At 48.5% G+C, this 15,055-nt stretch overlaps 1 protein-coding gene across 3 annotated transcripts in view; it reads right to left on the bottom strand.

The window, feature by feature from the left end:
• The window catches only part of RGS6 (regulator of G protein signaling 6), a 598,625-nt gene that overhangs the window by 45,020 nt on the left and 538,550 nt on the right, over window positions 1–15,055 (bottom strand). For all 3 annotated transcript variants that reach the window (XM_055088571.1, XM_028496111.2, XM_055088572.1), the window contains exon 15: window positions 8,427–8,613. In XM_055088571.1, the coding sequence (XP_054944546.1) occupies window positions 8,427–8,613 (187 nt within the window). The remainder of the gene's footprint in view (window positions 1–8,426; window positions 8,614–15,055) is intronic.

Raw genomic sequence — 15,055 nt, 5'->3', positions numbered from 1 at the left:
AATGAGAAGCCCCGATTTGGATTTCTTTGTCCTTCTAAGTGGGACGTGGCAGACACTGCTTCCACAGAATGCAACATTCAAGTCATAAGAGAGTGTAAGAGTGAATTATCTTTTGCCTTTACATTGCAAAGCATCTGTATAAACATGTTCAATTTAACTGGCCAAAGGGCACAGTATTTTGATGCTGTTCGATCCCTATTCTTAGATAAGAGTAGCTTCAAAGACAGCTTTGCATATTTCCTTTCACCTACCCAAATACCATGGGTATTAACTTAGACAAATGTTTCCTTCTCCTCTTCAAGGTCATGGGGCTTGGTGCAAGAAATCTCCGCTCTGAAGCCTCAACAAAGGAAGTTTGGAATTTAGTTCCCTGACGCCTTCTCTTCGAGAACTACTCGCCTGTGTGGTAATAAGCAGAAACTGCTCACAAACAACTGGTTTGTTCTTTTCAAAGTGCATCCCTCCCTCTGCTGCTTGCTTCCCTAAGATAAAACCACCCACAGGATAAAATGAGTAATTCCTGGGGTAAGCAGTGCCATGGCATTTTTTATTAAAATATGTCTGGCATGGGAAGTCTACTAGGAAGTGCCCTCCAAATGAGGATTAATATCAGGAAACTTGGTGTAGTCTTGTGATACTGGCACACAATGCCACCACCTCCACCACTGGGGCAAAGATGAACAGCCTTCACCCAGCTAGGAAGACACCTGCTTCTGAGTAATCTGGGGCAAATGTAAACGTGGGCTCCACTGGACTCTGGCTTTTGAACAAAGCAAATGTTAGAGGCCTTGCATTCCTTAATCAAGTTGCTTTTAAACATCTAAGTTTAGGTAAGAGTAGAGACTTTTGACTAGAGGCTTCTCATCTGCTCACTGTGGGTGTAACTTGATGGTATATTTCACAGCTCTTGTATCACCCTGACCTCATTTTGACCTTGAGGTTGCTTTTTTTTTTTGCGGTACGCGGGCCTCTCACTGCTGTGGCCTCTCCCGTTGCGGAGCACAGGCTCTGGACACGCAGGCTCAGCAGCCATGGCTCACGGGCCCAGCCGCTCCGTGGCCTGTGGGATCCTCCCGGACCAGGGCACGAACCCGTGTCCCCTGCATCGGCAGGCGGACTCTCAACCACTGCGCCACCAGGGCAGCCCTGAGGTTGCTTTTTGGTCACTCCACGCATAGATGATGGCCTAGCGGAGTTTTGGTAACTTAGATTGGGGTCTGCTTAAGAGGAGAGCTTATGTATCTGTACATTCCCAGAGCCTAGAACATCTGGCCCTTAGTGGATATTCCAAGTTTTGCTGAATTGGCATATTGTAGAAACTGGATTTAATCAGTATTTATTGATCACCTACTGTATGTGCTCCCCAAGGTTGTGTGGCAAGATTTTTCAAAGTGGAAAACCAAGGGACAAATGGCCTTTTATTTATCTATTTTTTTAAAATGATAGGTACAGCTGAGAGTGTTATCATTGTGGACTGAGTTGTCAAGGAAATTTTTTTATTTAAACCAAAACTGTGTGCAGAGCATTATTTTAGTGTTGTAGGGATTTACAGAAGGTAAGGAAGGCCAGATGTCTGCTCCCAGCAAAGAACTTAAAATCCAGAGGCGCTGGAGGCCAGACACTGCAGGTACAGGTCTGGATGGGGCATCTCAGCAGCTACTGCAGGTCAGGAAAGCAGGGTGGCTTGGACATGTAGGAAACCTACATGGGACCCTGCAGGGACCAAAGTCAACAGGCTGGATTGGTCCATCAGATTCAACTGTCAATCCCTTTGATGGACAGATTTCCAATCCAATCCAATCACAGTGAAGTGTTTGCTTAGGCCGGTTTTGTTTTATTTGTAAAGAATGACGTGCTCTTGGATAAGCTGTGCCCAATGGCAAAAAGCCATCTGGGTCCCTAATATCCTTTTCAATTTCCCTCAGTGTAGAACTTCACAGCCCACAGGTCAAGGTCTCCCAACTCGAATGGGAGAATGAATGTTCACGAAATGGATGGATGGGGAGATGGACGAATGACTGAATGGATCCAGTGACACAGTCCTCAGAACATCCTAGGGTACTCTGAGACTTTTAAAATTGAAGCCAGGCAGCCACTGCACCAGCCTGCTGACTCCGGTCTCCCTCCTGCAGCCTGTGGAGGCTCTGGAAAGAGTTGAATGCCCTAAGAGGAGGCCTTAGGCTCGAGATACTTCCTGTGGTTTCATTCTCTCCTCCAAAAACCGCCAGAAGAGCTTCGGACTACATGCCCCGAGATTCAGATCTCTCTCAGCTGCAGCTTGCCCTGCTCATCACCATTTGATTCCTTCTCTTTCAGCTCTAAGCCTTCAATGTTTTCCTACTGTCTTCAGAGTGAGAAAGTTCAAATTCCTTAGGAAGACACTCAAGGCCCCCCAAATTTGGCTCCTACATACTTTTTATTTTTGAATTTTCTCCCTAAGTACCCCTTCTAAGAGCAGACCCTTCTTGGGAGAACTCGTTTTAGATCTAGCTTGGAATTTTGAGACCTCAGGGAATACTAAAGCCATTAATTTTTGTGAGTTCACACATAGAAGTATATATAGCACTTTACTTATTCAAAGATTTTCAGTGCTATTAGCTCATCTGATTTCGAAAAAAACCCTTAGAGGGCTGTAGAGAAGACATCATCCCCATTTTACAGAGGAGAAAACTAGGGCACAAAAGGTCAAGATCCTTGCCTGAGACCACATAGCAAGTAGGTGGCGATGCAGCTCCCACAGATGCCCCAAGATTGAGAACAGAGAATTCAATCCCTAGCATAAAGAACTGAGTCCTTAAAAAAAAGAAAATCATGGCTCATTTTTCTTCTTTTTCTCCCCTCACAAGGCTAAATCTGTGAAACTGGAACAACACAGCAAACAGCTGAGGGCTATGGTCACAGCCCACAGACCTTTATGGAAGATTTGGTCTTGGCCCAAATTTTCAAAAAAGCCAAATGGATCGGCAAAACACAAGTGCAAATGCTGGGCCCATGCTGACAGGGCATCTTGTGAGATATTTCCACAGGAAGCAAACACAGGCAATTAACTTTGCTGTAACAATGCATGTGGTCAAATAAAAGACAAAACCGTCCGAGGGAGCCTGCACCCCACCCCCAGTCCCCATTTCAAATGAATGCATAAATCTGGCTAAGCTACTGACCTCTAATAGCAGGACATATACTCACATGCCTATTGGCATTTTGACCACTGTTGGTTGGCTTCTGAGAACCATGTGACTTGCTGAGGAAGCCACCCCAGAGCTCCTGATCCCAATGCAGGGGATGGAGGAGGGCGTTCCAAAGGGCTTGGGTGTTACCATTCCCACTTCTCAGATGGGCAGACTGAGGAGAGCAAGCTTAAAGGACTTACAGGTACAATCTTACAATCCTAGACAAAGCATATGGCTGAAACAGGATCAGAGCCTGCTCCCCAGCTCGGGGACCTTCTCTAGGGACCAGAGTTTCTCCAGGTCTCTGCATGACATCCAAGCCCTCAGCTCTAATAACCCAGGGGCGGTGTGATCTGAGCTGCAGACTTGACCGGCAAGTCGGGAGATCAGAGAGCAAGTCCTGGCTGGGTCTTAGCCTCCTCTCCTTACCTGGAAACTTCTAAGTCACACCCGTGCAGCGGGTGCAGGCAGCAGTGCTGGCCAGGAAGGGTAAGGCAGTGTGAAGATCATGGTACTGGCTGACTTCCCCTCAGTCGGTTGGCTCCGTAACACTCAACCTTGATGCAGAAACATTCGCGGAGATTGGTGGGTTGCTGTTACTGCACCGAGATGGTCTACTCTAACCTACTCTCCCATATACATGAAAGATTAACCACTCCCAAGTCTCTCTATCTTCTATCTTTCTGGACTTGTTGAAGTGTTTCAATGATTTTCATGATACATGGCTCAGCACAGTGGTCTCAAACTCTATTTCTTTATGTTATGTGAACTAAGAATGGTTTTTATATTTATAAGTGGCTGAAAAAAAATCAAAAGAAGAATAATATTTCATGAACAATGATAAGAAATTGAGCTTTCAGGGTCCATAAATAAAGTTTTTCAACACAGCCATGCCCACGTATTTATGTATTTTATATTGTTACACTGTTACAGTGTAGCTGTTTTTATATGGCAGAATTGAGTAGTAGTGATGTAGATCATATGACCCACAAACCTCAAAATTTAAACTATCTGGCCCTTTACAGAAGAAATTTAGCCTTTTAAATCAACTCTTAGTTTAGTGTAAAAGGCAGGCTACAGAATCACCCTATCTGCAGAAACACTCTTTACACATAAGTTGAGAGAAACAAAACACGAGAATAGGGGTTATCTCTGGGTACTAAGGTTATATGCAATTATTTGAATTTTTTCACCAAACTTCCTAAACATAAAAGTATAAGAAAATATTAATGACATTAAGGAAATAATATCATAAATATCTTATCTTACTGTGAGCCAGACACTGTTAGTTGTTGACATGCTTCATTTCACTTAATTCCCTTTCCACAGTATAGGTACCATTGTATCTGTGTTCTACAGATGAGGAAAAGAAGACTCAGGGAGTTTAAGGAACTTGCCCAAGGTCAGAGTGCTAGTGAGAAGCACTTTGTAGACTTATGAGGAAAACACGCTTAAGAAACAAAAGGGGACAAGCTGAAAAGAAATTGGTTTAGGAAGAGTACTTTATTGGAATTCAGAGAATCCCAGTCCTAACAAACACTGAGGAGGTTAGAGATGCTTTGGGTGTCCTCAGTAAGGAGCTACAATATATTTGGAAGTAGGTACCTGAAAAATGGCAGAGAACTGTGCTAATGAAGGCTGTGTATCCAGAAACATGTCAAGGCACAATGTGCTGACTTCCCAAGTTTTCCCATCAAATATTTCCTGACTTAGTAATAACATAAATGTCAGGAAGAGAGGACTGGTTGACTAAACTATGGTACTTCCACACAATGGAATACTATGCAGCTATTGAAGAACCAGGCAATAATAACATCACTGCTGTTAGTTGGCACTGAGATTTTGAGACTGCTCTGTGGTGATGCAGGATAAAGCAAATAACATGAAGTACTAATGCATCATCTATGGCGTCCTTGAGAACCAGGATTCTCAGCATAGAGAAAGGTGACACGACATAAGAAAGAAGTTAAATAAAATCCCCTGTAGTTTTGAGTTTGAATGGAAAGTATCAGTATGTACTCGTGATGTATTTTTATCAGAAATAACACCTACCTATTTCCTAGCTCTGGCCACTGGAAAGGCCTAGAAATGATGACCAACCCAGGAACAATGAGTGCCTCTAAGTGCCCAAATTATGGTCTCTAAAAACCATTTCCCCCTAAGAGGAACCAGCGATTCTTAGAGAACTAGCTGATTCCAGGTCTGGGGAATGGCCTAGATCATCTCAGTTTCCTTGGTATTTGAATGACATCAAACACTAGTAGGGTCATGTCAGAAGGAGCCAACAGGGCAGAGATGGCACATCCAAGCATTGATAAAAATAATAAACAAAATGGATAAAACACATCAAATATGTTTAAACCCACAGGTTTACAAGGATACTAAAAGACACACACACAAAATACCCCTAATTGGTCACCATTGGATGATGACAGTAAGCCATTCATTATTTTTTAAATTGGCAAATAAAGTGAATGAATCAAACACATATTCCATCTTTCCTATGTGAACTGTATTACTAAATAATCAAATGGTAGATGCATTTGATTATTTGTATTTCAGTTTATAAATGAAGAAAGAATGATAGAATTAGAACAGCATTTGGTAACCCCTCATTAACTAATGGATTTAAGCAATAAGCATCAATAGCTGCTAAAACCACAAAGAGAGACAACTAGACATCATGTGCCTTCTGACAAGACAGCACAGCACAGTCTAGGAAGTAGTTTTGCCCACAAAAATCAAACTTAAATCTGATTAAATACCTAAGTCAAATTACCAGCTTACAGGAAATGCAGATGGTAGAAGGACACATTAAATAGTACCACAGGGTTGCAGTCAGAAAAATCCAGACGATGGAATCTCTCCAGCACAAAGGATCCAATTTCTTCATTAAATAAATTGCAAGGGGTTGGGGGGTGGGTGGGGAGGACGTAAAAGGAACCCGTAGATTACGAGGCACTTAAAAGACACGGTGATCTGCTGTGATGTGTGGGCCTTGTTTGGATTCTGATTTTGAATAACGATTTTAAAAAGGCATTTATGGAACTACTATAAATTTGAACACTTGCACAGCATTTGATGATATTAAGAGATAACTGCTAATTTGTTAAGGCATTGTGGTAATGTTAAGACCAAAGGGGGGCTTCCCTGGTGGCGCAGTGGTTGAGAGTCCTCCTGCCGATGCGGGGGACACGGGTTCGTGCCCCGGTCTGGGAAGATCCCACATGCCGCGGAGCGGCTGGGCCCGTGAGCCATGGCCGCCGAGCCTGCGCATCTGGAGCCTGTGCTCCGCGACGGGAGAGGCCACAAGGGTGAGAGGCCCGCGTACCACAAAAAAAAAAAAAAAAAAAAAAAAAAAAGACCAAAGGGTCAGTTTCTCTTAGAGATACATACCTAACTATTTACAGTGAAATGATACAGTCTTGGATTTGCTTTAAAACAAATGGTGAAAAAGTAGGTGGGGACACAGATAAAATGAGATCAGTCTTGTATAGATGATTGCTGAGTCTGGATGAAGGTCCACAAAGGTTTGTTGTTCCATTCCTTCTACTTTTCCACATGTTTACAAGTTTCCATAATAAAACATGAAAATAAATCCTTCCTGATGTCATGATCAGAGCAATAATACTGGGCGGGGGAGCATCATGGTTATGACCAGTATCCCTTTTCTCATGTTTCATGAATAATGGAGAGTTGAGTTTTGTGCTTCAGATTGTTCATCTGGGGAGCTTCTCCATCACCCACGGGGGTTCTCCATCACCCATGGAGCTTCTCCGTCACCCACGGAGCTTCTCCATCATCCACGGAGCTTCTCTATCACTACCCATGGAGCTTCCCCATCACCCATGGAGCTTCTCTACACCCATGGGGATTCTCCATCACCCACGGAGCTTCTCTATCACCCATGGAGATTCTCCACCACCCACTGAGATTCTCTATCACCTATGGAGATTCTCTACTACCCATGGAGCCTCTCCATTACCCACGGAGTTTCGCCATCACTCTCCTCACCACGATATGTTGCTATGTGCTTGGGACACGTACACACACATACATAAATCTATTGGAAAATAAAAAAGATTTCTCATGACTTAAATATTTTGCTTCGAAGGTGCGAAGGGTGTGAGGGACTTCATAAAGCAAAGTCACTGAACTCTACAGAACCAAATCTACCTGGCACAGGTGTTCAGTGGAGCTCATGACCAGGGGGAGAGAAATGATAGTTGTGGTGTTGAGGTTGGTAGGTATTTCCATTCTGAAGTTCTGAGCAAATGACAAGGCAAATCTGGATGATGAGACACTGGCTGTGTTCTCATGCCATTACCTGCATCGGTGACAGTTTCCTAAGTTAGGTAATGTCTGTGGGAGGGCAATCTCGCTAAATTCTCACCTGGGGACCCTACAAGTGAGAGAAATGAAGAGGGTTGAGGAGACAAGAGCAAAACCTTAAGCCCTGTCACGGAGTGTAGGATGGCAGAAGGAAATAAAAGTTAGGAACCAGGAAGTGAGAAATGGGTCTGATGCTTATCTCTAGAAATGGCACCTCCCAGCCCTCAGGTTAAGCTTGCTGCTTAGGGGGCTTCTGTTTCTTTCATCAGCCTCACCAGCATCTGTGGGGTAACTGTGCTTAGCAGGGTTGTGAGTTTCCCTCCCCCAACCACCAACAATGGGTCCCTTAAACCCTAGAGCTCATCCTGTTGAGGCACTTCATTTATTGGTGACACTGCCCATTTCCTTGTCTTTCTCTCCCACTAGGCTTTAACTCCCTTGAGGGCAGGGGCTTTGGCCTGTTCCTCATGGTATCTCATCACATGGCACAAGGCTCCCCAGTCACCACAGGGGTGGGAGTCACTGTGGAGGTAGTGCAGGGTGGTGGTTATGAGTGTGGGCTTGACCCCTGGCCCTGCCAGCTACTGTTCCCAGTTTGCCAATGTTGTGCTATGGTGTCCAGATTCTACTATGACTTATTACAGGACTTCAGGTTTTGTAAAACACTATGAGGTTTTCCTGGAAAAGATAACACATATAATGGTAAACTTCTATTTCTATTTAACAACGTAACTCATCTAGGAAAACAATCCTTCTGGAATTTTTTTGTGCACCTACCTGGAATGGTCTCCATTGATGGCCTTATAAATAATAAAACCTGAAATTGTAACTACACACAACGCCTTCGATGTGTGTTAAAGGGTGGGGCGGTGGAGTGGAAAAGTGAAGGTCTTGGGACAGAACTATTCGACTAGATGAGCAAACCTGGGCATCTTCGAATGTGTATCTCCCTCCATCTTTGACGTTTTGACTGGTTATCTCGTAGCTGTGAGAATCCAGATTGATTGCACTTGGGGCTCCGGGGGCCAGAAACTCTTGCCAGATTTCTTCCACCCTCTTGGCCACATCTTGTAGGGGTTGTTTCTTGAGATCTTGGACAGCCATCCAGAACCTGAAATGGAAGCACAAAGACAGTCTGTTCCAGGGGCTTAGTCAGTAGCTGCTCTGCTGGACATGGTCCCAGAACTGACCTCCCATGGCACTCATTCTGCTGCGTCCCCAAGCCTTCCCAGTGGCCACTTCACACATCACGAAGGCCACAGGGACTGCTGAGAATACAAAGGCGTTCCATTATTGCACTAAATGCATGTTAGACGATCACTGTGCTTCTGATAACCAAAAAGAGATTTCTCTCCCTCTACATCAAGGTTCCTCAGCCTTGGCACTATTGCCATTTCGGGCTGGATAATTCTTTGTTGTGAGGGCTGCCCTATTCATTGAAAGAGATTTAGCAGCAATCTTGGCTTCGACCCTTAAGATGCCAGTGGCATCCCCTACCCAGTTGTGACAACCAGAACATTTCTGGACATTACCAAACGTCTTCTGGGAGATAAAATCACCACTGGCTGAGAACTACCTCTTGACATAGATGCCACGACACAGACAATGTGAGTCCCTCTGCCATATCTAGTTGGGATAGGGCGGCATCCAAAGGAAGGAAAGATCAAAGAAGCAGATAGAATTTGGGCGTCATTAAGACTGTTCGAGCTGGAAGGACCCAGTCATTCATATTATAGATGGAGAAACCGAGCCTATTTGCAATATCAGTGTCAGGCATGGTGCTTGGCATATAGTAGGTGCTCAATAAATGCCTGTTGGAAAGCAGATGGGCTCATCTGGAACAAAGCTGAAGGGACATACGTGGGGAGCCTCTCTACCATAAGATTCTCCAGGGATCACTGGAGAGAAAAACCTCGTGCTCACATCCATATTTGCCTCTCACAAATCCCTCAGCAGCAGCATGGTGTTGGAGAGGTGGGCGCGAGCTGTGAGCTCTTTTCTGCTGAGAGCAGCAGGAGCCAGGGCCAAAGCTTGGACAACAGCTCCCTAGGTCCTGAGGACGGTTCCCAAGGCATCCCTGGAGAGGGCTTTCATCAGGACTCAGGTCTGGGTGGCCCATTTCGTGCCCGGTGAACAACAGAGTCCAGTTTCCCCATCAACGAGACATGAGGACAGGCTCCCGGCTATGTGGTTCCCACAGTCACGGGTATCACACGTACTCAAGTCAACAAAAGGGCAGGGACAAGAGAAGCTGAACCACGACATGGAGGAAGGTGCATTCAATCTGTCATCGAATTTCACCCACAGTAAGATGCACTCTTTTTTTTTTTTAAAGGGTAAGCCTATTTTTCTGTCGCTGTTCAGAGAAATGTCTGTGGAGCCAAGTGCATGGCCTAGAGGTGCCACCCAGTGGCCAACTCAGGTAATGCAGCTCCATTTACAGAAGGACAGAAGACTGGAGAGAGAGTGTGTGTGTGTGTGTGTGTGTGTACGCATGTGTGACACAAGCTCTGTGAGCTCCAACTCTCCCCCTGATTTGCCATTAGTGATTCTAACGATCTCCCCGAAGAAAACCCTCATGGTTCCCTCGCTGGTCCTGAAGAGCGAGAGGCGGGGAAGGAGACAATCACTTCACTCAACCAGAAGATAAGGAAGTTCTCATCCCTGCTGTGCTGCTGTCTCGGAATCGCTGTATCTTTCTGGGCATCTCTCTCCTCATGGCACAGTGGGTACAAAGCAGGTGGAGGGGTATGTGAGACAGGTCTGGTCTGAGCACTTCCTATCCGGTGTAACTCTGAAATGCTTTCAGGCCCCGTGGGTGGGAGCCGTGGGGGGAGCTGCAGGGCGGCCACAGGTTCAATCCTGGGCCGCTCTGATCCCTCAGAGCTCACCTCTTCCTCGGGTGGCCTGGGTGGAAGCTGCCTGGGGTTCCTGCCACTGCCATCTGCCATCACCTGCCCTTCAACACCAGCCCTCTGTCTTTCTGCCCCAGGTCTTTGGCGCTCACGTCCTCTGGCTACCCAGGGAGAGGGAAACTAGTGGCTCTTTAACCGGAGTCTGCTGGGCAGGGGGTAGAGTTTGAAGGGGGCTGTTAACTGTCCAGTTGTTCAGATGGGTCTTTGAAACTCAGCTGGGAGTGGGTCTCCTCCATCCCCCTGGATGTTCCCTAGGTTCCTTGGGTCTCTCTGTCCACCCCCACTAGGCCTGCCATGAAATGAAGGAGGTGGCCAAGTATTTAAAGGTGAAAATGGTCATCTGGCGATGACAGTACCTATAAGGCTTTCTTCTCCTGGAGGACCGTGTTTGATGGGCAGGTAAAGATTAGGAAACCAGCCCTAAAGAAAGGAACTGGTGTTGGTTTTTCAGAGCACTGGAAGGAGGGCTAACGGGCAGCTCGGTGAGTCCTCTGCAGCCCCAGGGAGCCACCTCGGGCTGAGGCCCGGGCTGGAAGCAACTTCTCCGGGCCAGTGTCCTTCCCAAGACCACCAGACCCGGCAATTTCTCACGCAAATGATGACACCTGGGCGATTTCCTGCCCCGCTCAGTCAATGTCACGTGGGTGTCACCTTCTGTCCCTTGTTCCAGTCTGCTCTGAGGAGGCCCCGAGGACCCGGCAGCTTCTGAGCGCTGCAGGCTCTCCGTGGCCCCTGAGGCCTCAGCGTCCCTCTGGCAGAACGAATTGGGAGCCACATTAATGTACATCGCTCAGCTGGGTATACAGAAGGTCTGGGGCGGAGGGAAATGGAAATTTCTGAATCAAATTTAATAAACTTTCACATAAAAATGAAAAGGTTCCCTTTATCAGACAAAACCAAGAATAAGAAAAGCATAAAAAGAAAAAACAGGCATGCTGGGGGACAGGAAAGAAGAGGAGGAGGAGGAGGAGGGGGAAGAGGAAGGGGAAGAGGGGCGGGGGTGACATTCCCCAGACAGCAGTTTTCTCTCCCTGCATGCACGGGGACCCTCTCAGCCCTCTGTCTGCCTCGGAGATGACCTGTCTCATCCCTCTCAGGTGACAGCAAAAATGCTATCACAACAGCATCCTGACATCCCATGTGTTTACCATCACTGGCTTTGAGGAACCTTTGTGTCAATTAGAAATTCAGAACAGGCTTGGTTTGTGTTTGCCATCTGTGAGCCCACGGGCCTGAGCTGGGGGCTCTGATCCCCGGCTGCCCGGCCCCCCTCCCCTTGAAAGAGCCCCGGAAGCTCCCCTCCCACATCTACTGAGGATGGGAGGCCCACTGAGGCCTGCGCGGTTTCTGCTCTTATCAAAAGCCTGCAGGTACCGCCGCCGCTCCTCCAGGACACCAGCAGGGAGGAGGACACCAGCGGCGGATCAGCGCCCCCCCTGCACTAAGCCTCCGCGGCTTCTTGCGGCAGAAGGGCTGTCGTGACTGGCAGGCCACGAGGACAGGCGGGTATCGGGGAGACCACCTGTCCTGCTTTGCGGGAGTCGGCGGAGTGGGGAAGCCAGCCCTCTGCCAGCATGGGATCCGTGTCATTGGCTTAGGAGTGCAGGTGGCAACTGGCCTTTGCGGGAGGCAGCCTGGGCTCAGACACCCCCGGCGCCAAGCGGCAGGGGATGGGACTTGAGGGTGGTCGGGGGCTGCCCCAGGGGACCTCCTATCTCCTGCAGGGCCGGGGTGCCGACAGGGAATGGGGTTTCCTCCCCAAAGCTGGCTGCAACAAGGGGAACCACGCAGCAGCTGGATGCTCTCCATCCTATCAGGAGGTCTGGGCAACCCTTAGTTCCTCGCTTACCTATCTTCTCATCAACCAAGATTTTCATGCATGAGAAAAATTCAGCTTTTAGTTCGTGCCCAGGGAAAAGCCAACGCCATGCAGAAGGAAGGGTTTCTGTGCTCTCTGCTGGTCAACAGAGACTCGGGCACAACGGACGCCACTTGACTTAGTCTCTGGTTGGGCTGGAATCCCACCACCAGCAGCACCACGGAAGCCGAGTGATGTTCACCAGGCAGTGGCCGAAGTGCCACAGATTGTCCCAGGGTTGTGTGAGCACCTCTGTTCCCATTAACCATGTGTTTGGCTCGTGGGGAACACTGCCAGGCCTGGCCAACCTTCCGAGGTCTTCCTATGACTCGGGGCAACTGTGGGAGATGGGAACGCTCCAGGCCAACCTGGCGACTCTCCTGCGCTCTCTTGAATTGCTTCTCCCTTCAGCTGACACTGTGTGGAACAGGGATAATCAATCTGCAGGTTAGAAGAACAACCACATTCTCTCAGGAGGGTTACAGCTCGTCAAAAATGTACGGGGGATGCTCTTTGCTGCAGGTTTTGATTTTTAACTCGTGCCCTGCTGAGCGGCAGTGGATGTCAGGCCAGGTAGGACAGAGATTTGTGCAGGGGAGATGGAGGGGGCAAAGGTGGCAAGGGGCTCCTGTCACCATTCTAGGAAAACACACAGAGAAAAGAGAGGGACCAGGTCAGGTCACTCCCTGGGACTCCCTGCTTCAGCACTGGGAGGCCCCACCTTGGACGCATTCTAGAGGCCCTGAGCAAACAGCTGTCTCCAGGGGGGCCCACCGAACGGAGCCCCCGGCTCGGCCCAGGGTGCTGCAGAGAGCATACAATCACATGCTGTGCTGTCTGCAGCAAAATGCGCTGGTCGTGCCCCCTCAAGTGCCTGGAGACGCCGCCCCTCCCTCATCTCACAGCCTCACCCCAAAGAAAAATGATCAAAGGGGACGTCAACTTACACTGTATGATCACATATGCAAGACATCTTTCCTTAAAGGATCCAGGGTGACCTTCCACTGTGGTGAGAGCAATACCTATGTCTCTTTGGAACTCCTCTGCTCTGTATTCTGAAGCTCTGGTATAGTTTGAACCACTTGGTTACTCAACTGGCAAAAGTTTTCTAGGTGTCCTGCAGAAATGTCTTGCTCTAAATACCCCTTTCACTGCAGAGATGCAAGGGAGTGCGGGAGGACAGATGTGGAGAGGCCTTTGCAGTGTATCCAGTTGAGTTCTGGTCAGTCTCTCTCTTTTCCTCCCCTGCTCCAATGCCAGATGCCTGGGCTTGACCAGTCCTGGGGAGAAAGGACAACCGCGGGGTGGCCAACATCACAGATGAGCAGGGTCCTCATGTCGTGCCGCATGGCACGGCTCTAGGGACCGCCCTTCACAGGGACCAATAGCAGAGATGCACCTGCAGGGCTGCTCGTGGCCGCCCTGGACAAGGGGTGAAACGCATTCAGCTCTGTGCCCTCAGGACCTGAGTCACGGTGGGCGCCAGGCCAATATCTGTGGCCACAGGAATGACTGCAAAGGGAAGAGGAGGGCAGTCCTGGTTCTTGTGACCGAAGAGTCCTAACGTTGTGTGATTTAAAACCAAGCTTCCCCCCATATATCCAATTACGCTGAATATCATAAAAGTAGAGTTGGGGCTTGCAGAGAGGATTTTAGAAGCTCTTGGGCTATACTTTTTATCTCCAGCTGTTCTATTTTCTTTATCCGCTCTCCTCTCACGGATCAGAGGGGGCCCTCTTTAAGTCTGGATTTATGCATCCACGCTGGGGGTGGAGATTAGGCCCCTGGCACACTCACGTGCGCTCACACGCATTCTCTCAGTCAGGACTGAACAGAGCCCTCCTGGCGCAGGAGCAAGGTGCTGGTGCAGGAGGTAAAGCAGGATGAGGTGCTGAACACCTGCCAGGGACACACTCCTCCGTGCACTCCCGGTCTGAAACGCACGGCGGATTTCGTGGCCCTGGATATGCTCAGACTGGGCAAGGCAGTGCTGAGTGAGCAGATGCTCCCGCCCTGGGGCCCCTCACGAGGACCAGCACCCTGTGGTCATCCCTCAAAGTCTCTGCAGTGGTGCAGGTGGCTGAGAAATAGTCAGGTAAAGGGGGCCTCTCTACCGCTCCATCTTGGGGACCTGGGGGACAGGGATGAGAAGGGGACATGGAAAGGGCTCCCAGGGGTGGTTCATGGGGACCAAGCTGGGGGTAGGACCTGGGGCTGAACTGGTCGCACAGAGTCTGCCTGGGTGCATGATGGTGGCCACAGGAGGCACGGCTTCCCACGCAGGACTCACCTGCAGGCACAGTCTGGGAGGCTGGTCTGAGCACCGTCCCGATAAAGAGTTTTAGAGTCAAGTCTTCTGTCACGAATACTCAATAAGGAACTGAAGCGCAACTCTGAGATGTGTTTAGTACACTGCCTCAGCACGAGGAAAGAACTCTTTTGTGTCATAACCTGAAATCAGATACTCAACCTTATCTGGTTTACAGCAGGCACATGGCTGCCTGGAGAGTCATCGCTATTACAGTTAATGGGCATCTACACGTCCTCCCAGGACTTCGTGGTGTGGGAGGGTCCCCCTGCCACATCTTTGGTCTCAGGGTCTTCCAGCGTAGAACACTCCCCCTCCCTCTTTCTTGTCTATGTCAGTATCTTGTATACTCTTCAAAGTTCAGCTTATGATTTGCCTACTCTGGTTTACACTCATCTGTCCCTTTTAAAAACACTTCCAGGGCTTCCCTGGTGGCGCAGTGGTTGAGAGTCCGCCTGCCGATGCAGGGGAC

This window comes from Physeter macrocephalus, chromosome 11 (assembly GCF_002837175.3).
Source record: "Physeter macrocephalus isolate SW-GA chromosome 11, ASM283717v5, whole genome shotgun sequence".
In the NCBI taxonomy this organism is placed as follows: Eukaryota; Metazoa; Chordata; class Mammalia; order Artiodactyla; family Physeteridae; genus Physeter; species Physeter macrocephalus.
The sequence above is the reverse complement of the archived record's forward strand: the minus strand, read 5'-3'. Positions and strand labels throughout refer to the sequence as shown.